The sequence below is a fragment of the Panulirus ornatus genome, chromosome 38 (genome assembly GCF_036320965.1).
Source record: "Panulirus ornatus isolate Po-2019 chromosome 38, ASM3632096v1, whole genome shotgun sequence".
Classification (NCBI taxonomy): Eukaryota; Metazoa; Arthropoda; class Malacostraca; order Decapoda; family Palinuridae; genus Panulirus; species Panulirus ornatus.
In genome coordinates this window covers 2837313-2860959 of record NC_092261.1, presented here as the reverse complement: position 1 = coordinate 2860959, position 23647 = coordinate 2837313, and the positions used below count along the sequence as shown (strand labels likewise).

General features: G+C 34.6%; 1 protein-coding gene and 1 long non-coding RNA gene across 2 annotated transcripts in view; one reads left to right on the top strand and one right to left on the bottom strand.

Moving 5' to 3' along the window:
* The first annotated feature begins 22 nt into the window (after positions 1–22).
* LOC139760797 (uncharacterized) lies at positions 23–18632 on the top strand. Its single transcript, XR_011715407.1, has 4 exons — positions 23–523; positions 730–870; positions 1285–1616; positions 18495–18632. It is a non-coding gene; the product is annotated as an uncharacterized lncRNA (long non-coding RNA).
* The window catches only part of LOC139760796 (uncharacterized), a 46848-nt gene continuing 37976 nt past the window's right edge, over positions 14776–23647 (bottom strand). The window contains exon 15 of the mRNA XM_071684405.1: positions 14776–23507. Within this exon, the coding sequence (XP_071540506.1) occupies positions 22331–23507 (1177 nt within the window). The 3' untranslated portion in view covers positions 14776–22330. The remainder of the gene's footprint in view (positions 23508–23647) is intronic.

Sequence of the window (23647 nt, the reverse complement as noted above, 5' to 3'; positions counted from 1 at the left end):
GGTCGACGACGAAGTAGCGTCCCAGAGACATCGCAAGTTGGATGTCAGAGCTGCACGACCGACCGCTGGAGGAGGAGGAGGAGGAGGAGGTACGAGTGGCAGCAGGCTCGTGAAGGATGACTTGACTGGTGACGCGGCCGTGATGGTGTGCACACCTCACATAAGACTGGCAAGCTGGGCTTGTGATTTCCTTGAGCACGACGGTACCAGGTCCAGGGTATGATGACTTTGGCTTTGACCTGACCTCTCATTAGAACGGGTCAAAGGCTGGGTCAACATACCCAAGGGTCGTACCGTTGTGACCAAAGGGGGTCATTTGTAGTTACAGGTAAGGGAACAGTTAACATTTCTCCAGCCATGTTGTGAGGGTTGGTAAACAAAGCTCTTCTTCTCTTTGCACAGGAGGGATGACGGAACGGAGAGGAACGGGAGGGCATTTAGTGGAAGGAGGACGGAAGAGGAGAATGCTCCGAGATGAAGTGATTGCCGACGAGAATGGAGAATCATCTGGCAAAAAGATAAGGTAATTAAGACTATTAATATAATGACACCAGAAACATTTCCGAGGCTTAGAACGAATATTGGTGTTCAGTATGTGACAAAGGACGGGGAAATCTGAGGGTTGGAATAAGTGATGAGAAGAATGACGCGAGACACCTGTTGCAGGTCCAACCGGTGGCTTCCCTCTGGGTTCTAACCCTTTACTAATTCCACAAAGTTTATTTTCAGAACGGAACACAGGTGAGAGAGGAATACCAGATGTTTTGTTGTCTGTGACACTATAGACTCCAGATCATACCGCCGCCTCTTCCTAACCACTGGTGCCGACGAGTCCTGTTCTCTGCGAATTTTGATCCCATGTTCCCACAGGTAAGGTTGGCCTACATGTGTATGGTGAGGTATCACTTCACAACCATGTTGACACTACTGTGGGGAGCACGGTCAGTGATAGGCTATTGTGCGATTCACTTAGAAAGTTAACGCCTCCTGTGTTCAGACACATTAGGCTTGCAAATGTTATTATTATTATCATTATTTTTGATAACGATGATAATGATAATCATAACAGTTAAGAAGGAATCCATTGCTAATTTTCTGCGTATCAATCGCAAGCACATATGTGTGTGTGTGTGTGTGTGGATATCGCAAGATCTCAATACAATACAATGTTCTTTTAAAAAAGAATTTTGAACAGAAATTATCACTAAATATGTGTATCTATAATAAAGGAGAAACTCCATGAAATGATTCCTCATTGTAGACATCTTATTTTGCCCATCCCAGGGGTTGGCTTGTCAGAAAACACACTCTGGGGAAGCTGATCGAAAAGGAAATCGATTTGGAAAACGCTGGCAGTTAGTTGGCGCCAGGGCAGGAGGTAGTGGGAACCTGCTGCGCAAAGAACAACAAAGGAAGACGGTGCCATTAAGGAATTCCCCATTTGTCACAGATGAGAGATTGGCCAGCGAGAAGTACCGCGGCCGCCACCAGCGGTCGGCAACGATCGGCTCCCCCGCCGCTAATGACCGCCACATCCGTGACCGCCACTCACACCGCCAAGACAAAGGGACGTTTTGCTGGAGCAAGCGTTGCTGATCGTACCGCAGTAAAGTCAGGTATGATTCTCTATATGTCTCTCTTCTGTATTGTCCCTCGTCTTCTGTGTTGTGCATTGTGATTGACATTACTTCTCGTTGCGTGTTTGGATAATTTCAGTCGGTGATTAAAGAATTTTAAGCTACTCTTTCTTGTATATGTTAGGCGACATTTTTCATCAGCGTGATGTTTTGATAGGCTTGGTTCACGTGTTGGCGACGCAACAGTGCGGTTGACGTCCCCTCCGTAGCTATGAAATAGTGCCGTCTCGTGTCCTTCTGTATAATAGTTGTTACAAACGCAAGGGATTATCATATCAAGCTCTCATGCATTCAGCTGGAAATTCGTTCATTTTCTGGCACTGTAGAACATGGATACTGCCCGAGACTCCCACACTGGCTAGCTGTAGCTTGTTCATCTTTATCCAGTGTTGGACTGATTCATGATTGACCACTGGACCATAATTCAGGATTTTTTTTTTTTTACCGATTAAGATATCCTGCAGGGCCGCTGAGTTCTCGGATGGCCGATACCACCCGAGGATGGCACGGCACCGTTCTCCAGTGAAGGCGAGGCAAGCAGGCTTTGAATAAGAGAGGCGGCGGCCGACTCTGAATGCACAGTCTATCGGCTGTGCATTCAGACTCGGCCGCCGCCGCCTTTCTCCATCCGAATCTGACGGCCGTCCGTCCCATTGTGATATCGGCTCCCCCGGGCATCCGTGATATCGGCTCCCCCGGGCATCCGTGATATCGGCTCGACGCGTATCTCAAACTTCGGGTCTCCTAGCACTTTTCTTGCCCGTTAATTACCCAAAACGGACGGTTACTTGCGTCGTACTTTGTTTCCTTATTCTCTTCTCTCTGGAAAGTTCCCTTAACTATGTTGACTTTGGTATCAGTACCAAGGCATTGGTCGCTGTTCACACGAGACCAGGTACCTGATACGCTCACTTCCGTTGGTAGTTATGCCTGTATGAGACAATAGTAAATGTCCCATATACAGCCTCTGCTCCCCACGTGGTTTCATCTTCCATCGCCAGCTAAAGGAAGAAAGAAATACTGCCAAATGACCCGGCGCCTTCCCGACACGTTGTGTACCGGTTCGTTTCAGGTCGTTAGAAATTCCTGTATAATTGGTTTCGAATGGAACTGCGCCGACAGTTATAAGGCTGGACCGTTATGATGGCTTCTGGACTCTAATGATGACTCGTGGACCTTACCACCTACGCTACCCGACCAGTCGAAACTCAAGAATTAAGAAAAATGTGTCTCGGTTCAGTACAAAGCTGGGAAGCTATGAGGCTTCTGGTTTTTGTTGGCTCAGCTGGCGAGCTGCCGTCATTACTGCGTCCGTCGCTGCCGTGGGTCTGTAAACATTTCACGTTTTATTCCTAGGAACAACCGAGTCCCCTGGATAGCAGCGTTCTGAGAATGATCTTATGATTGGTTCTGTGTCAGGTGACATCATATATGGCAGCCGGAAGGCAAAATGATATCTGTAATTGGCTGAAATTCAAAAAAAAAAAAAAAGTCTCGTCGGAAAGCACAGAACAGATTGAATCAAACTTTACACAAGTGATGGATGGCTCCCTGTCCTAAGTCCCCCCCCCCTCCCAACCTCCTGCTCATCACTCCTGCATCCCGTCCCTCCGGTCAACAAAGATACTGATAACCTTATTTCAAGCCGCCTCGTGGCGCCCCGTCTCGTTTCCTCTCATGCACAGTGTGTCCGAATCTCTTGCGTAACTTAGTAGGTCATTTTTCCCTTCTGAACCCGACCTTCGAAAACCGGGAATGAGTCGATGTCAGGATTTCACACTTAAGTATGAAAATAATGTAAGGGAGGATAGAACTGTCCCCCATTCTCCTTCCCCTTTGCTCAATCGCAGTGGTGGACGCTGATCTGGTCGTAAGTCCTTTTGAGCGAGTCTGTGCAAAGGGGCATGACGTTATGGCAGACTTGTGGTGGATTACATTGGAAGTCAACTTTGCCGACCGACTGAGTAGTTAGCATACCAGCGTTGCGAATCTTCGCATTGATTCGCCAACGGCTCTCTCTCTTTCCCCACCTTATATTTTTTCCCCGTGGGATGCACCGGATACGTCTATCAGAACCTTGTGTATTATAGGCTTCCAGCGCCAGTGTTCCGTCCGGGGGCTGCGTCAGGGGGAACCTCGACTCCTCCACTGTTATAAGAATTACCGGAGACCTGCGATGGACGGAAGTCCTGGCGCAAATCGCTCCCTGGGAGGCAACGTCATACGACGTTCAGGATAGAACAGACAACGCGATGTGGGAGTGTGTTCCCATAATCCTTGGTGAAAAAAATTCATGCATAGAGATACAAGGACACATGGGCTTCAGCGGGGTAGGGTTTAGCTTCGCTGACGAGCATTCACTTGCCGGCACGCCTGGGTTCGAATCCAGTTGAGGTATATGCGCATTCGTTAAGCATTCCCACAATTCCTTCCTTACGTTTTATCCAAATCAGTCAAAGAAATTTGCTAGCGAAAGAGAATTTTTACTCCTTACGCTTTTTTATTCGAGTGTGGAGGAGGCTTCAAGATCTCGTAGTTGCTCATCAGCGTATGATGCCAGGAAAAAAAAAAAGGATTAATTTCATTACCAGTAAGAGAAAACCTGGTTATGTTGTAGATGAAGTTAGGGTGGTAAAGACGAAATTTCGATGCCTTTCAGTTTCATAAGTTCAGTGCAACATAGTATTACTTTCATGTCGAAGTCATTTCAGTTGTTGGTAATTAATTACCTGAGTGTGGTGTCCTTGGCCCGGATAAACTAGATGTTGAAGGCAGGAGATCAATGAGAGGAAAATGACTGTATTACCCTTACATAGCGCGATGGTGTGAGGTAGCCTGGGTGCTGAATGTCAGGCTCGGGATATACACGTTATCGTAGGAATTGGTACCACATGGCTGGCTAGAGTGTGTGTGATGGGAGTTCGAGACTTCTCTGTCGTGTCGTCAGTTTTGTAAACTAAAGGGGAGGGAGGTAATTGGATAATTGGTGTAATAGATGTGAAGGGGTCGAGTGAACAGTAGGAGGAATGTTATTAAAGCCTTTTTTTTTAATGGTGGTAAGACGTACGGTTTGGAAAACTGTTTGTGATTTTTATGAAAATCTGGCTATAAATCTTATTTTACATGCTTATTAAGGATTTCTAGTCAAATAACCGCATTTCGAATCATTAATGCCTTTAATTACTCCTAAGATTAATTATCATAAAATTAGTATGGTAATTACTCGACTAATTACAGGAATTTTTGGGTTTCGATCTCAGATTCGTATTCAGGATACCTAAAAGCATATATCCTGAAATTCTCAAGAAAATCCATTTTTTGAAAAAAATGAAGAAACATCCAAGGCCTTGCAAAATATTTTGCTCAAATTTTCAACTTCAGATTTTAATGAAAATCTGGGTATAAATGTTATTTTACATGCTGATTAAGGATTTCTAGTCAAATGACCGCATTTCGAATTATTAATGCTTTTAATTACCCCTTAAAGTAATTTTGATAAAATCAGGATGCTAATTACTCGACTAATTACAGGAATTTTTGGGTTTCGACCTCAGTTTCGTATTCAGCATACCTAAAAGCATCTGTCCTGAAATCTTCAAGAATATCCATTTTTTGAAAAAAAAATCAAGAAAAATCCAAGGCCTTGCAAAATATTTTCCTCAAATTTTCAACTTCTTCAGATTTTAATGAAAATCTGGGTATAAATGTTATTTTACATGCTCATGAAGGATTTCTAGTCAAATGAATGCATTTCGCATTATTAATGCCTTTAATTACCCTTAAGATTAATTATAATAAAATTAGTATGGTAATTACTCGACTAATTACAGGAATTTTTGGGTTTCGACCTCAGATTCGTATTAAGCATACCTAAAAGCATATATCCTTAAATCTTCAAGAAAATTCATTTTTTTGAAAAAAAAAATCAAGAAAAATCCAAGGCCTTACAAAATATTTTGCTCAGATTTTCAACTTCTTTAGATTTTAATGAAAATCTGGATATAAATGTTATTTTACATGCTCTTTAAGGATTTCTAGTCAAATGACCGCATTCCGAATTATTAATGCCTTTAATTACTCCTAAGATTAATTATAAAATTCATACGCTAAATACTCAACTAATTACAGGAATTTTTGGGTTTCGACCTCAGATTCGTATTCAGCATACGTAAAAGCATATATCCTGAAATTGTCAAGAAAATCCATTTTTTGAAAATATTTTGCAAAATATTTTGCTCAAATTTTCAACTTCAGATTTTAATGAAAATCTGGGTATAAATGTTATTTTACATACTTGTTAAGGATTTCTAGTCAAATGACCGCATTTCGAATTATTAATGCCTTTAATTACTCCAAAGAATAATTGATAAAATTAGTATGGGAATTACTCGACTAATTACAGGAATTTTTGGGTTTCGACCTCAGATTCGTATTCAGGATACCTAAAAGCATATATCCTGAAATTTTCAAGAAAATCCATTTTTTGAAAAAAATCAAGAAAAATATTGCAAAATATTTTGCTCAAATTTGGAACTTCTTCAGATTTTAATGAAAATCTGGGTATAAAAGTTATTTTACATGCTCATTAAGGATTTCTAGTCAAATGACCGCATTTCGCATTATTAATGCCTTTAATTACTTCTAAGATTAATTATAATAAAATTAGTACACTAATTACTCGACTAATTACAAGAATTTTTGGGTTTCGACCTCAGATTCGTATTCAGGATACCTAAAAGCATATATCCTGAAATTGTCAAGAAAATCCATTTTTTGAAAAAAATCAAGAAAAATATTTTGCTCAAATTTTCAACTTCTTCAGATTTTAATGAAAATCTGGGTATAAATGTTATTTTACATACTTGTTAAGGATTTCTAGTCAAATGACCGCATTTCGCATTATTAATGCCTTTAATTACTCCTAAGAATAATTGATAAAATTAGTATGGGAATTACTCGACTAATTACAGGAATTTTTGGGTTTCGACCTCAGATTCGTATTCAGGATACCTAAAAGCATATATCCTGAAATTGTCAAGAAAATCCATTTTTTGAAAAAAATCAAGAAAAATCCAAGGCTATAGCCTTGCAAAATATTTTGCTCAAATTTTCAACTTCTTCAGATTTTAATGAAAATCTGGGTATAAATGTTATTTTACATACTTGTTAAGGATTTCTAGTCAAATGACCGCATTTCGAATTATTAATGCCTTTAGTTACTCCTAAGAATAATTGATAAAATTAGTATGGGAATTACTCGACTAATTACAGGAATTTTTGGGTTTCGACCTCAGATTCGTATTCAGCATACCTAAAAGCATATATCCTGAAATTTTCAAGAAAATCCATTTTTTGAAAAAAATCAAGAAAAATCCAAAATATTTTGCTCAAATTTTCAACTTCTTCAGATTTTAATGAAAATATGGGTATAAATGTTATTTTACATACTTGTTAAGGATTTCTAGTCAAATGACCGCATTTCGAATTATTAATGCCTTTAGTTACTCCTAAGAATAATTGATAAAATTAGTATGGGAATTACTCGACTAATTACAGGAATTTTTGGGTTTCGACCTCAGATTCGTATTCGGCATACCTAAAATCATATATCCTGAAATTGTAAAGAAAATCCATTTTTGAAAAAAATCAAGAAATTTTGCTCAAATTTTCAACTTCTTCAGATTTTAATGAAAATCTGGGTATAAATGTTATTTTACATGCTCATTAAGGATTTCTAGTCAAATGACCGCATTTCGCATTATTAATGCCTTTAATTACTCCTAAGAATAATTGATAAAATCAGTATGGGAATTACTCGACTAATTACAGGAATTTTTGGGTTTCGACCTCAGATTCGTATTCAGCATACCTAAAAGCATATATCCTGAAATTGTCAAGAAAATCCATTTTTGAAAAAAATCAAGAAAAATCCAAGGCTATAGCCTTGCAAAATATTTTGCTCAAATTTTCAACTTCTTCAGATTTTAATGAAAATCTGGGTATAAATGTTATTTTACATGCTCATTAAGGTCTTCTAGTCAAATGACCGCATTTCGCATTATTAATGCCTTTAATTACTCCTAAGATTAATTATAATAAAATTAGTACGCTAATTAGTCGACTAATTACAAGAATTTTTGGGTTTCGACCTCAGATTCGTATTCAGCATACGTAAAAGCATATATCCTGAAATTGTCAAGAAAATCCATTTTTTGAAAAAAATCAAGAAAAATCCAAGGCTATAGCCTTGCAAAATATTTTGCTCAAATTTTCAACTTCTTCAGATTTTAATGAAAATCTGGGTATAAATGTTATTTTAAATGCTCATTAAGGATTTCTAGTCAAATGACCGCATTTCGCATTATTAATGCCTTTAATTACTCCTAAGATTAATTATAATAAAATTAGTACGCTAATTACTCGACTAATTACAAGAATTTTTGGGTTTCGACCTCAGATTCGTATTCAGGATACCTAAAAGCATATATCCTGAAATTTTCAAGAAAATCCATTTTTTGAAAAAAATCAAGAAAAATCCAAGGCTATAGCCTTGCAAAATATTTTGCTCAAATTTTCAACTTCTTCAGATTTTAATGAAAATCTGGGTATAAATGTTATTTTACATGCTCATTAAGGATTTCTAGTCAAATGACCGCATTTCGAAATATTAATGCCTTTAATTACTCCTAAGAATAATTATAATAAAATTAGTACGCTAATTACTCGACTAATTACAAGAATTTTTGGGTTTCGACCTCAGATTCGTATTCAGCATACCTAAAAGCATATATCCTGAAATTGTCAAGAAAATCCATTTTTTGAAAAAAATCAAGAAAAATCCAAGGCTATAGCCTTGCAAAATATTTTGCTCAAATTTTCAACTTCTTCAGATTTTAATGAAAATCTGGGTATAAATGTTATTTTACATGCTCATTAAGGATTTCTAGTCAAATGACCGCATTTCGCATTATTAATGCCTTTAATTACTCCTAAGAATAATTGATAAAATCAGTATGGGAATTACTCGACTAATTACAGGAATTTTTGGGTTTCGACCTCAGATTCGTATTCAGCATACCTAAAAGCATATATCCTGAAATTTTCAAGAAAATCCATTTTTTGAAAAAAATCAAGAAAAATCCAAGGCTATAGCCTTGCAAAATATTTTGCTGAAATTTTCAACTTCTTCAGATTTTAATGAAAATCTGGGTATAAATGTTATTTTACATGCTCATTAAGGTCTTCTAGTCAAATGACCGCATTTCGCATTATTAATGCCTTTAATTACTCCTAAGATTAATTATAAAATTAGTACGCTAATTACTCGACTAATTACAAGAATTTTTGGGTTTCGACCTCAGATTCGTATTCAGCATACCTAAAAGCATATATCCTGAAATTTTCAAGAAAATCCATTTTTTGAAAAAAATCAAGAAAAATCCAAGGCTATAGCCTTGCAAAATATTTTGCTCAAATTTTCAACTTCTTCAGATTTTAATGAAAATCTGGGTATAAATGTTATTTTACATGCTCATTAAGGATTTCTAGTCAAATGACCGCATTTCGCATTATTAATGCCTTTAATTATTCCTAAGATTAATTATAATAAAATTAGTACGCTAATTACTCGACTAATTACAGGAATTTTTGGGTTTCGACCTCAGATTCGTATTCAGCATACCTAAAAGCATATATCCTGAAATTTTCAAGAAAATCCATTTTTTGAAAAAAATCAAGAAAAATCCAAGGCTATAGCCTTGCAAAATATTTTGCTCAAATTTTCAACTTCTTCAGATTTTAATGAAAATCTGGGTATAAATGTTATTTTACATGCTCATTAAGGATTTCTAGTCAAATGACCGCATTTCGCATTATTAATGCCTTTAATTACTCCTAAGATTAATTATAATAAAATTAGTACGCTAATTACTCGACTAATTACAAGAATTTTTGGGTTTCGACCTCAGATTCGTATTCAGCATACCTAAAAGCATATATCCTGAAATTTTCAAGAAAATCCATTTTTTGAAAAAAATCAAGAAAAATCCAAGGCTATAGCCTTGCAAAATATTTTGCTCAAATTTTCAACTTCTTCAGATTTTAATGAAAATCTGGGTATAAATGTTATTTTACATGCTCATTAAGGATTTCTAGTCAAATGACCGCATTTCGCATTATTAATGCCTTTAATTACTCCTAAGAATAATTGATAAAATCAGTATGGGAATTACTCGACTAATTACAGGAATTTTTGGGTTTCGACCTCAGATTCGTATTCAGCATACCTAAAAGCATATATCCTGAAATTTTCAAGAAAATCCATTTTTTGAAAAAAATCAAGAAAAATCCAAGGCTATAGCCTTGCAAAATATTTTGCTCAAATTTTCAACTTCTTCAGATTTTAATGAAAATCTGGGTATAAATGTTATTTTACATGCTCATTAAGGATTTCTAGTCAAATGACCGCATTTCGCATTATTAATGCCTTTAATTACTCCTAAGAATAATTGATAAAATCAGTATGGGAATTACTCGACTAATTACAGGAATTTTTGGGTTTCGACCTCAGATTCGTATTCAGCATACCTAAAAGCATATATCCTGAAATTGTCAAGAAAATCCATTTTTTGAAAAAAATCAAGAAAAATCCAAGGCTATAGCCTTGCAAAATATTTTGCTGAAATTTTCAACTTCTTCAGATTTTAATGAAAATCTGGGTATAAATGTTATTTTACATACTTGTTAAGGATATCTAGTCAAATGACCGCATTTCGCATTATTAATGCCTTTAATTACTCCTAAGATTAATTATAAAATTAGTACGCTAATTACTCGACTAATTACAAGAATTTTTGGGTTTCGACCTCAGATTCGTATTCAGCATACGTAAAAGCATATATCCTGAAATTGTCAAGAAAATCCATTTTTTGAAAAACATCAAGAAAAATCCAAGGCTGCTCAAATTTTCAATTCTATTTTGCTCAAACTTTCAACTTCTTCAGATTTTAATGAAAATCTGGGTATAAATGTTATTTTACATGCTCATTAAGGATTTCTAGTCAAATGACTGCATTTCGTATTATTAATGCCTTTAATTACTCCTAAGAATAATTGATAAAATCAGTATGGGAATTACTCGACTAATTACAGGAATTTTTGGGTTTCGACCTCAGATTCGTATTCAGCATACCTAAAAGCATATATCCTGAAATTGTCAAGAAAATCCATTTTTTTAAAAAAATCAAGAAAAATCCAATATTTTGCTCAAATTTTCAATTTCTTCAGATTTTAATGAAAATCTGGGTATAAATGTTATTTTACAAACTTGTTAAGGATATCTAGTCAAATGACCGCATTTCGCATTATTAATCCCTTTAATTACTCCTAAGATTAATTATAAAATTAGTACGCTAATTACTCGACTAATTACAAGAATTTTTGGGTTTCGACCTCAGATTCGTATTCAGCATACGTAAAAGCATATATCCTGAAATTTTCAAGAAAATCCATTTTTTGAAAAAAAAATCAAGAAAAATCCAAGCCTTGCAAAATATTTTGCTCAAATTTTCAACTTCTTCAGATTTTAATGAAAATCTGGGTATAAATGTTATTTTACATGCTCATTAAGGATTTCTAGTCAAATGACCGCATTTCGCATTATTAATGCCTTTAATTACTCCTAAGATTAATTATAATAAAATTAGTACGCTAATTACTCGACTAATTACAAGAATTTTTGGGTTTCGACCTCAGATTCGTATTCAGGATACCTAAAAGCATATATCCTGAAATTTTCAAGAAAATCCATTTTTTTGAAAAAAATCAAGAAAAATCCAAGGCTATAGCCTTGCAAAATATTTTGCTCAAATTTTCAACTTCTTCAGATTTTAATGAAAATCTGGGTATAAATGTTATTTTACATGCTCATTAAGGATTTCTAGTCAAATGACCGCATTTCGAAATGTTAATGCCTTTAATTACTCCTAAGAATAATTGATAAAATCAGTATGGGAATTACTCGACTAATTACAGGAATTTTTGGGTTTCGACCTCAGATTCGTATTCAGCATACCTAAAAGCATATATCCTGAAATTTTCAAGAAAATCCATTTTTTGAAAAAAATCAAGAAAAATCCCAGGCAAAATATTTTGCTCAAATTTTCAACTTCTTCAGATTTTAATGAAAATCTGGGTATAAATGTTATTTTACATGCTCATTAAGGATTTCTAGTCAAATGACCGCATTTCGCATTATTAATGCCTTTAATTACTTCTAAGATTAATTATAATAAAATTAGTACACTAATTACTCGACTAATTACAAAAATTTTTGGGTTTCGACAGATTCGTATTCATCATACCTAAAAGCATATATCCTGAAATTTTCAAGAAAATCCATTTTTTGAAAAAAATCAAGAAATCAAGCTATAGCCTTGCAAAATATTTTGCTCAAATTTTCAACTTCTTCAGATTTTAATGAAAATCTGGGTATAAATGTTATTTTACATGCTCATTAAGGATTCCTAGTCAAATGACCGCATTTCGAATTATTAATGCCTTTAATTACTCCTAAGAATAATTGATAAAATTAGTATCGGAATTACTCGACTAATTACAGGAATTTTTGGGTTTCGACCTCAGATTCGTATTCAGCATACGTAAAAGCATATATCCTGAAATTGTCAAGAAAATCCATTTTTTGAAAAAAAATCAAGAAAAATCCTACGCAAAATATTTTGCTCAAATTTTCAACTTCTTCAGATTTTAATGAAAATCTGGGTATAAATGTTATTTTACATGCTCATTAAGGATTTCTAGTCAAATGACCGCATTTCGCTTTATTAATGCCTTTACTTCTAAGATTAATTATAATAAAATTAGTACGCTAATTACTCGACTAATTACAAGAATTTTTGGGTTTCGACATCAGATTCGTATTCAGTATACCTAAAAGCATATATCCTGAAATTTTCAAGAAGATCCATTTTTTGAAAAAAATCAAGAAAAATCCTAGGCTATAGCCTTGCAAAACATTTTGCTCAAATTTTCAGCTTCTTCAGATTTTAATGAAAATCTGGGTATAAATGTTATTTTACATGCTCATTAAGGATTTCTAGTCAAATGACCGCATTTCGCATTATTAATGCCTTTAATTACTCCTAAGATTAATTATAATAAAATTAGTTCGCTAATTACTCGACTAATTACAAGAATTTTTGGGTTTCGACCTCAGATTCGTATTCAGCATACCTAAAAGGATATATCCTGAAATTTTCAAGAAAATCCATTTTTTGAAAAAAATCAAGAAAAAATCTGGGTATAAATGTTATTTTACATACTTGTTAAGGATTTCTAGTCAAATGACCGCATTTCGAATTATTAATGCCTTTAATTACTCCTAAGAATAATTGATTTTCATTAAAATCTGAAGACATTGAAAATCTGAGCAAAATATTTTGCAAGGCTATACTATAGCCTTGGATTTTTCTTGATTTTTTGAAATCATGGATCTTCTTCAAAATTTCAGCATAGATGCTTTTGTGTATGCATTTTCCTAAGATTTTCAACTTCTTCAGACTTTAATGAAATATCTGTTTATAGAACTTATACTATATGGTGATTAAGTATTTGAAGTCAAAAGACTGCATTTCAAAATATAAAGCGTTCAATTAAGAACTGGATTAATTATAATAATGTTCATATGCTAATTACTTAAGTAATCATAGGAATTTTTAGGTTTTGACCACACACATAAGCATCTATTCTAACATTTTCAAGAAAATCCATAATTTCAAACAAATCAAGAAAAATCCAAATCTTGCATTTTGCTAAGATTTTCACCTTCTTCAGATTTCCATGAAATCTCTGTTTATAGATTTTGTTCTATATGGTGATTAAGTATTGGATGTCAAAAGACTGCTTTCGTAATATTAAGCGTTAAATCAACAATTGAATTAATTATAATAATGTTCATATGCTAATTACTCGAGTAATTATCGGAATTTTTAGGTTTTGACCACAAATTCTTATTCAGCATACACAAAAGCATCTATGCTGAAATTTTCAAGAATATCCAGTTTCAAAAAATCATTTTGCTCAGATTTTCAACTTTTTCAGATTTTAATAAAAATCAGTATGTAGATGTAATTCTATATATGGTGATTAAGTATTTAAAGTCAAAAGTCTGCATTTCGTGATATTAAGCTTAACACTTGGATTAATTATAATAATATTTATATGGTAAGTGCTCAAGGAATTATAGGAATTTTTAGGTTTTGACCACAGATTCTTAATTAACATACTTAAAAACATCCCTGGGGATAGGGGATTAAGAATACTTCCCACGTATTCCCTGCATGCCGTATCAGGCGACTACAAGGGGAGGGAGCGGGAGGCTGGAAATCCTCCCCTCATGTTTTTTTTTAATTTTCCAAAAGGAGGAACAGAGGGGGGCCAAGTGAGGATATTCCACAAAGGCCCAGTCCTCTGTTCTTAACGCTACCCCGCTAACGCGGGAAATGGCGAATAGTTTAAAAGAAAGAAAAAAACATCTATACTGAAATTTTCTTGAAAATCCATATTTTGAAAAAAATCAAGAAAAATCTAAGGCTATAGCCTTGCATTTTGCTAAGATTTGCAACTTCTTCAGATTTTACTGAAAATCTGTGTATAGATGTTATTCTATACAGTGAATAAGTATTTAAAGTCAAAAGACTGCATTTCGTAATATCAAGCGTTCAATTAACAATTGGATTAATTATAATGTTCATATGCTACTTACTCGAGTGAATATAGGAATTTTTAGGTTTTGACTACAGATTCTGATTCAGCATACACAGTAGCATCTATGCTGAAATTTTCAGGAAAATCCATGCCTTCAAAAGAATCAAGAAAAATCCAAGGCAATAGCCTTGCATTTTGAGCAGATTTTCAAACTTTTCAGATTTTAATGAAAATCAGTACGTAGATGTTATTCTATATGGTGATTAAGTATTTAAAGTCAAAAGTCTGCATTTCGTAATATTAAGCGTTTAATTAACACTTGGATTAATTATAATAATATTCATACGGTAACACGAGGAATTACAGGAATTTTTAGGTTTTGACCACAGATTCTTGATTGATTAACATACTTAAAGACATCTTATTTTGCTTTATTTATTTTGCTTTGTCGCTGTCTCCCGCGATAGCGAGGTAGTGCAAGGAAACAGACGAAAGAATGGCCCAACCCACCCACATACACGTCCACACACGCAAATATTCATACCTATACATCTCAACGTATACATATATATACACAGACATATACATACACGTGTACATAATTCATACTGTCTGTCTTTATTCATTCCCATCGCCACCCTGCCACACGAAATAACAAACCTCCTACACCCTCATGTGTGCGAGGTAGCACTAGGAAAAGACAACAAAGGCCACATTCGTTCACACTCAGTCTCCAGCTGTCATGTATAATGCACTAAAACCACAGCTCCCTTTCCACATCCAGGCCCCACAATAAACAACTACATAAGGATTCTTTGTGTGCTTTAGGCCATGGATTAAGTTTTGTGTGCTCTAACAGGGAAGCCAGCTGTGTTGATGTCACAAAGTCTTTTTGCAATTTAGAGAAATATATTAATTTATCTAATGATGAAATTAATATCTGTAAGGGTTTAGTGTAAGCCAATTTGTCAAAACCAGTGGAACCTAATTGCCCTAAAAAATTCATAAGAGCTATTAACACCTTAAAAAAGACAGTGATATACATATAACTAAAGCAGATAAGGCTAACACTGTTGTGATTATGGACAAAAGTAATTAGTTATCTAGAATGAATGATCTTTTAAATGATGACACAACATATTTTAAACTCAGTAAGAATCCCGTAGAAGTTAATTCCCATTTCAATAAAGAACTGAAGTTGTTGTTGAAGGGTAATGGTTCTCTTATCAAAAGTTAGTCATTTTGTCCCCTTCATTGCCATATATGTACGGACTCATCAAAACACATAAAATTTTCCAGCAAGACCTATAGTGAGTTCAGTAGGCTCCATCACATATAAATTGTGAAAATGGTTAGTTTCTTTGTTAAGCCCTTCAGTGGGAAAGATATCAAATTCTAATATCATGAACAATGTAGATTTAGTTAACCTTAACAATATGAATGTTAATTTTGATTTCAAACTTGTTAGCTTTGATGTTTCCCCACTTTTCACAAAAGTTCCAGTTGATGACCTTTTAGAATAATTATTTGATGTTTTGGATGATATTCATTTACCTGTTTCAAAGTCTGTATAAAAGACTGTGTATTTCAAGTCATTGGAGATTATTATGCTCAAAAATTTGGTATGGCAATAGGTAACCCTCTTTCACCTGTACTAAGTAATCTTTATATGGAATTTTTTGAAACAAAATTACTAAAGGATATCTTACCTTCTAATGCAATTTGGTTTAGGTATGTAGATGTTCTTCGTGTTTGGCCAACAAATGAAAATTTACAAACATCTCTCCCCTTACTTAACAATTTAGTACTTTCCAAATTTACTGTAGAAAATCAAAAAAATGGAATGTTACCATTTTTGATTGCATGATCCATAGGCAAGCAAACAAGTTTAAGTGTAGCATACATATACAGAAAACCTACCAATGTATACTCATTCATCTCAACATGACAGAGTTAAATTATCATTTCAATGTATGTTTCTTAGGTCATTACGTATTTGCAGTCCAGAGTTTACTGATGAGTTTGAGATGATATATTCTACTGGATCTAAGTTAAAGTACCCTAGATCTTTCATTGATAAATCCCTTAAGTCAGCAAAGAAATTATTTTATAGAGTTGAGCCCAAACCTTCCATTGACACCAAGAATCTTTTAGTTCTCTCTTTTAATAATTTTACTTCCCATGTTGCTTAAATCCTTTAATATAAATGTTGCCTTCACCAACAATAATACTATAAAGAATATCTTAATCAGGAACTCGCCAGAAAATTCCCCTGAGTGCATCTATAAAGTACCATGTAGAAATTGATAAGTTTTATGTTGGGCAGACTGGTAAGGATCTTTCTGTTAGACTTAAGCAACATAAATATAGTATAAGAACAGGACAAGAATCGAATGCCTTGTTTAATCATGTTAAAAACTATGATTTAATCATGTTAAAAACTATGATCTTTGTATTGAATGTAGTAATGCCATCCCAGTTATTAACTCTAAGTCCAGTACCACGGGAAATATCATTGAATCTTCCATAATTAAATACACAATTATAATCTTAATATTAGTGAAGGTCTATACAAATTGGATAACTTTATTGTTGATAAAATTTGTAAACAATTCACCTTCTTGTCCACATAAGTTTATGATATGCTTGTTGTCTGTCTTGGACAATCACATGCTCACCAAATGGTGTCCTAGCTACGTCTCTTCGTTGTATATCAACTGACTGTTATATTTCTTTCATGTCTCCCCTGATGGTGTGATTATTACACGAAAGTGCACTTGGGAACTTATCATGTTTCATTTTCCCCATGGACTTATAGGAATATACTTGATCACGCACAAAATCATGATATATATTAGAAAGGATCACGATTTTGTGTGTGATCAAGTATATTTCTATGAGTCCACAGAGAAAATGAAACATGTTAAGTTCCAAAGTGCACTTGGGAACTTATCGTGTTTCATTTTCCCTGTGGACTCCTAAGAATATATATTTCTTGATTTATTTTGCTTTGTCGCTGTCTCCCGCATTGGCGAGGTAGCACAAGGAAACAGACAAAAGAATGGCCCAACCCACCCACATACACATGTATATACATACCTATACATCTCAATGTACACATATATATACACACACACAGACATATACATATATACACAAGTACATAATTCATACTGTCTGCAGTTATTTATTCCCATCACCACCTCGCCACACATGGAATAACAACCCCCTTCCCCCCCTCATGTGTGCGAGGTAGCGCTAGGAAAAGACAACAAAGGCCCCATTCGTTCACACTCAGTCTCTAGCTGTCATGTAATAATGCACTGAAACCACAGCTCCCTTTCCACATACAGGCCCCACAGAACTTTCCACGGATTACCCCAGACGTTTCCCATGCCCTGGTTCAATCCATTGACAGCACGTCGACCCCGGTATACCACATCGTTCCAATTCACTCTATTCTTTGCTCGCCTTTCACCCTCCTGCATGTTCAGGCCCCGATCGCTCAAAATCTTTTTTCACTCCATCTCTCCACCTCCAATTTGGTCTCCCACTTCTCCTTGTTCCCTCCCCTTTTCTTATTTTCAAAAAAAGAGAGAAAAAAAAAAGAAAAAAGAAGGGCACTAAGTGAGGATATTCCCTCCAAAGGCTCAGTCCTCTGGTCTTAACACTACCTTGCTAATGTGGGAAATGGCAAATATGTATGAAATATATATATATATATATATATATATATATATATATATATATATATATATATATATATATATTGCACAATACTGAATTACACTTATTTCAATAAACAAATAATTTATTATTACTTAAAAAAATATGACATGGAGGGTTTTTTGTCAGGCAGTAAAGAATCATAAGTACAAACTGTACCAAAAGAATACTGCTCCCTTTGAATTTTCATTAACTTGAGGGCGGCCGATATTCTTTTTGTTGACTATTTCATTTAAAATGAAAAAAAAAAAAAAATTCTCCATTACAGTACTATATGATACTTTCAAAACATTGATCATACTGGTTTGTCAGAAAGTACTTGTCAGTTCCAAACTATAGAAAAACTTTCACAAATCAGTTAAAGTAGTTTGAATCACACAAAATGACTGGACAGTATCACTTTTTCAGGTACAGGAAAAAGGGACGGAATACAAATACAAGACCCTAAAGATGGTACATGACCTTATAGAAAAATTAATATCCATCATTATGGAGCAACTATGGATTGAAATTTGCATAGAAGCAGCTGCACAATTCATGTTTTACAACAAACTTAAGTCTAATATGCATAAAATTCTAAAATTATCATTTATTCACATTATTGTGAATATTTTCAACTCTAATGCCACATATATCATCAACATTGTAAAAAGTGTCCCAAAGACCATATTCCTAAATAAAGAAATCACTGTATTGTGCTGACAATGTTGTCAGTGTATTACAAACTTTACTCAGATTACCCTTTTTTTGGCAAAATAGGAAAAATTACTATTCATACAATGACTAAAATAACAATATGCAGTGATATCCATGCAGGTACATTCATCAAACATATTCAGTGCTATGCATGCACACAAACAGTAATCAATGAAATTTCTAACCATTTTCAGAAATACAAATTGTTTGCTAAATGTGTATTCTATTGACAGAACTTCTGTTTTATATAAATTCACAACTATTTCTTTTCTTCCTTCCCATATCATATTTAACACAGTATACAAATCATAAAACCTTGTAACTGCCAAATTCATAAACAATGAATCATTCACAACTATAAATCAATTTTATGAAATTCATGTTCTGGCATCCTAAAATAAGCCAAATGTCTGCAACCTAAACCATTTTTACTTAACTAGTATAAAGCCTGGAACAGCTGGCTTTAAAGAGAACTATAGGGCTCCATGTGAATTAAGACATATACAACAATCACCACAACATTGTAAGCAACAAAAAAGCTGGATATCTTGCAGTTACTGGATTTCAAGAATGATCACTTCATAACGTAATTTTCATATGCAATTTAATATTAAAAAAAGGTAAAAATTATCTAAAATCACCCTATTCAATGCACTATCCAGAGCAAAATCATCTAGCATCAGCCTTTTCATTGCACTATCCCCTGACTATTACTAGCCACCAGATAAATGAGTAATGTGACATTTCATTACTATTGAATCCTCCTATCCTCAAGCATATCAATGCTGAGTTTAAGGAAAATTCTAATTATGGGGTGGGGGTACATCTATATCTGTGGATACTTCCCTAAGCATATTTATAACACTTATTCCAACGGAAGCAGTCCAGTGCCATTCTGTATAAGGAATAGGACACATTAATACAGTCAAAAAGTATACAGCAAAAATATCTGTTGCAGTCCTCTGCTGAACTCTCAGAATATGTTTGGCATCTTTCACACATAATCATACATAAAAATATGAAAATTCCAGTGAAGCTCTAGCAACAGGCTTAATCAAGAGGTTTTCATTATCAGAGGGAAAAAGCATGTGATTAGTCAACTTACCATTAGCAAATTGTGTACATATATGCTCAATTGTTTATTACTACAGAAATTTAGTAAACAAATTCATAATCTGGAATAACCATCTAGGGACAGACTGAGGGTTTCACTTGCAATGAAACAGAAGGTATGAGATACAATTCTACATGTACAAACAAAGGTTAACTGGACGACAGAGAGATATGCACTTTTTCAATCAAAAGAAATATAAACAACTAGCAGGAGCATTAAGCAATTCATATCACAAACTACTTCATGTACATTACCATGCAGCAATTCTACATGCTTTATTTTCATGGTATTTTCTCCAAAGTTCTCAGTTCTACGAAGAGCTAACATATGAACATACATAAATTTCATCACATATATATTAGCAAACTGACTAGTCCTTACATATTCACTTTAAGTTAGACTTCCAAGCCCTTTTTAATATCTCTGGTGCCACACTAGCTCAGACTTTTATATACCCTTGCTTCCACCCTTAAACTCTCTAAAACATGTTTCTCCAAATTACATTAGCCACTCACAAAACAGTTACGTTGTAAAAATAATACCTGGACACTACTGCTACTGGTTAGGCAATGTTTGTTCTGGAAACCAAATGTCAATGTACTAGGCAAAACTTACAAATCTGTGAAATCTACAATGTGTTGTTCACAATTGTTATAATATTATGAAATACAATTGTTATAATATTATGAAATAAGACTTAAGATCTATCATACATATGAGATGCTTTTTGCAAAGGAAAATGTATGCACAACAGGAAATCATTAAATAATGATTAACATAACAACTCCCTTTGCAGTCTGAAATCAAATAGCAATGATATAACTTTTTCAAAATAGCTTTATCTGCTAACTCTTGATAATGACGGAAATAATCACAGTTTAGTGTGCTGTTCAGATTCTGAAAATTTTTAAGCCTAATACACTTTGGGAGTTTCCAATTACAGATAAGTTTTTATCACATAACTAAAATAACAGGGGCTATCTTCATTTGTTATGAATAAATCAAAATATTATTTCTATGAAATACAGGGCTCCAGGGCAATACATAAAATTTTATTTAATTTTATGAGAACAATAATCAAACCATTCTTATGATCTAATTAGCTCAAAGTTGAAAAAAAAATAATGAAAACAGACTAGAAACATTGAAGCAAAGGGGCTACAGGTTGAAACACATTTTCCTTCATTCTATGGCAACCATAATCTATGCTAAAATATTCTCTAAAAACAACTAGCTGGACTAGACATACTATTTCCACAACTGCTGAATGAAGATGCATCTGCAAGAAATAATCATGGCAATGGTATTCTCTCATTTTAACCTATTTATCAAGCTGTATATTTTCAAGATATAAATATTATAAACTAAAGAGGTAAAAGTCGTTTTGATGTAAAATCTGATAAAAAATTATATTACAACTCTGTTCCCAATAATTTTCTTGGAAAGTGTTAATCTCAAAATTCCTACAAATGTAATGAACAACAACTGTGCATGGAAAAAAGGAAGTCCTGATGAAAAGGGAAACTTGTTCCTATGTTACATCAGGTTGCAGCAAAAATGACAAAGTTTACCATCCATGTTGGATTCTGTTGGACAAAAAATACAATGGAACCTGTAAAAATCAGTTTTGTACTTCAAAGATATCTTTTTGAGCTTGAGCTCTGGGAACTTTTTGTAAAGACCAGTCTCAATGCACAAAGGCCATAAAACTGCAAGGTAAATGGCACAGTGATCACGAGAGCCATCAAATCAGGAACCACCACCACCACAAACAATCCTCTCCCCTTGCCCCAAACTCTCAAGACAATACCACCAGTTTTCTTTACTTTTGTTGACAATAGAACCATCATTCATACCTAGATCTAAAACTCATCTTACTTAAGAATATGGTGCACCCATCTGACTGTGTCGAAGAACATGGGCCATATAACCTGACAGCAAGCTTAAATGGACAGTAGAAGTCTAGAGCCACTAGCGGTCAAGACAATGTTCCTCTTTTTCATCATTCACTTAAAAGAAAAAGCATATACACATCTGTTCAGTGAGCATTTCATTCTCTTACCAGTATAAGATGAAAATAAATTTAGAAAAATGAGCCTAAGCACTATAGGCCAACAAGCGGGAATGGAGATCACCGGTTATGGAGATCCTTTTGCCATGGCCACCTCCTTGAGGGAGTTCTGAGAGGGAATGGGTTTCAGGTGGTATGGATTCAATTTTAGATAAAGTCTCAATGATGAATGTCATTAGAAGTGAGAAGGGTGGTACTAACACTGGGGCTGGGGTTACAGGCTGGTGGCTCCTAACTGAATGACAGGAATCTTGGATAACTAATGGACATAACTATATTTGGGAGTCCCTCTTTCACTATTTAAGAGAAATCATATATTTAGCACAACAAAAAATTCTCATTTTAAAAGTGAAACTTTGTAAACTATATTAAGTCCATGTCATGATCATCCACAGCTTCACTTTCCACTAGTGCACGGATAAAATCCTCATCATCCCCCTCCAAACTATCTCTATCTTTATCACTGTCTAATCCATGGCTAGATCTATCCTCCTTGAAAAAATCCTTCGACTTACTTTCACTCTTTGATTCATCAGCTCTGAGTATCACTTTACTTTCCTTCTCTCTGGAAAATTCTTGAGAAGGTAAATTGCAAACCTGGTCTGAAATACTTTCCTTTTCATGTGATGGCAAGTCATCTTTCAAAGATATATCTTTGGCTTCTGAGGATATCCTTGAGTCTGATGACAAATCATTATTCTTCAATGACTGAACTTCTGACATATCCTCTAATAATACAGGCAAATCCTTATCCTTTTGTGATGGACTTCGCGTTGTTATTGAATCCTCAGTTTCAGATGGCGAAACAAGCATCCTTGGAGATGATGCCTGAGAATTATGTGCCTCTGGTGTGGATCCATCAGGGCCTAAAGAATTGCATTCACTTTCTTCCAAATTGTAGCAGTTGTCTAAAATCCTTTCTGGTGTTGTGATCATAGAAGATGGAATACTCGGTGAATAAACCAAAGTGTATTCTAAATCTCGCTGAAGTTTGTTTATAAGAGCTTTATATTGCCTGTACCTAGCTTCTGAAAGTTCCCTCTGCCGACTGGTGAGGATCCGTTCAGCTTCACTCAGGTTCTTGGAACTACTGCTAAACTGGCTAATGTTTGGATTATGTGATACTGTTAAATGTTTCGTCCTTGATGACATGTAACTGGGATTGCCGAAGTGTCCCACTCTGCTGTCTTTTTCTGTATGTGGAGCATCACATGATGAGGAAGTTGTATGAAATGAAACCGTTGAAGCATTCTTTTTCTTAACTGGTATACTGGCATATGATCTTCTTTCATCTATGATTGACAATTCAGACAAATCATTCTTCTTCATGCACATTTTTGGTGTTTGCTCAACACCTAAACCTTGCTTATGCTGCATATCCTTATGAATAGTGGGTGTCTTTGTAGTGATATCAGTGAACTGGGAAGACTGGTCTACAGTAGAGTGTTCTGTCAAAACTGAACCAAAGTTTGAAGTTCGAGGAAGATCTGCTGTTTTCCAACTGTGCAGACAAAGTTTCCTGAGCTGTGTTTGCAGCCACCTGTAGGGAATACCAAAGTTAAAGAATCTGGTGTTAACTTCAGTAAGTCATACCTCTACCAGATGCATTTACAAAACAGGAAACTTAAAAACAATTATGCACAATAAACAAAAATGCTTTTCCTTTTTTAACATTTAAAC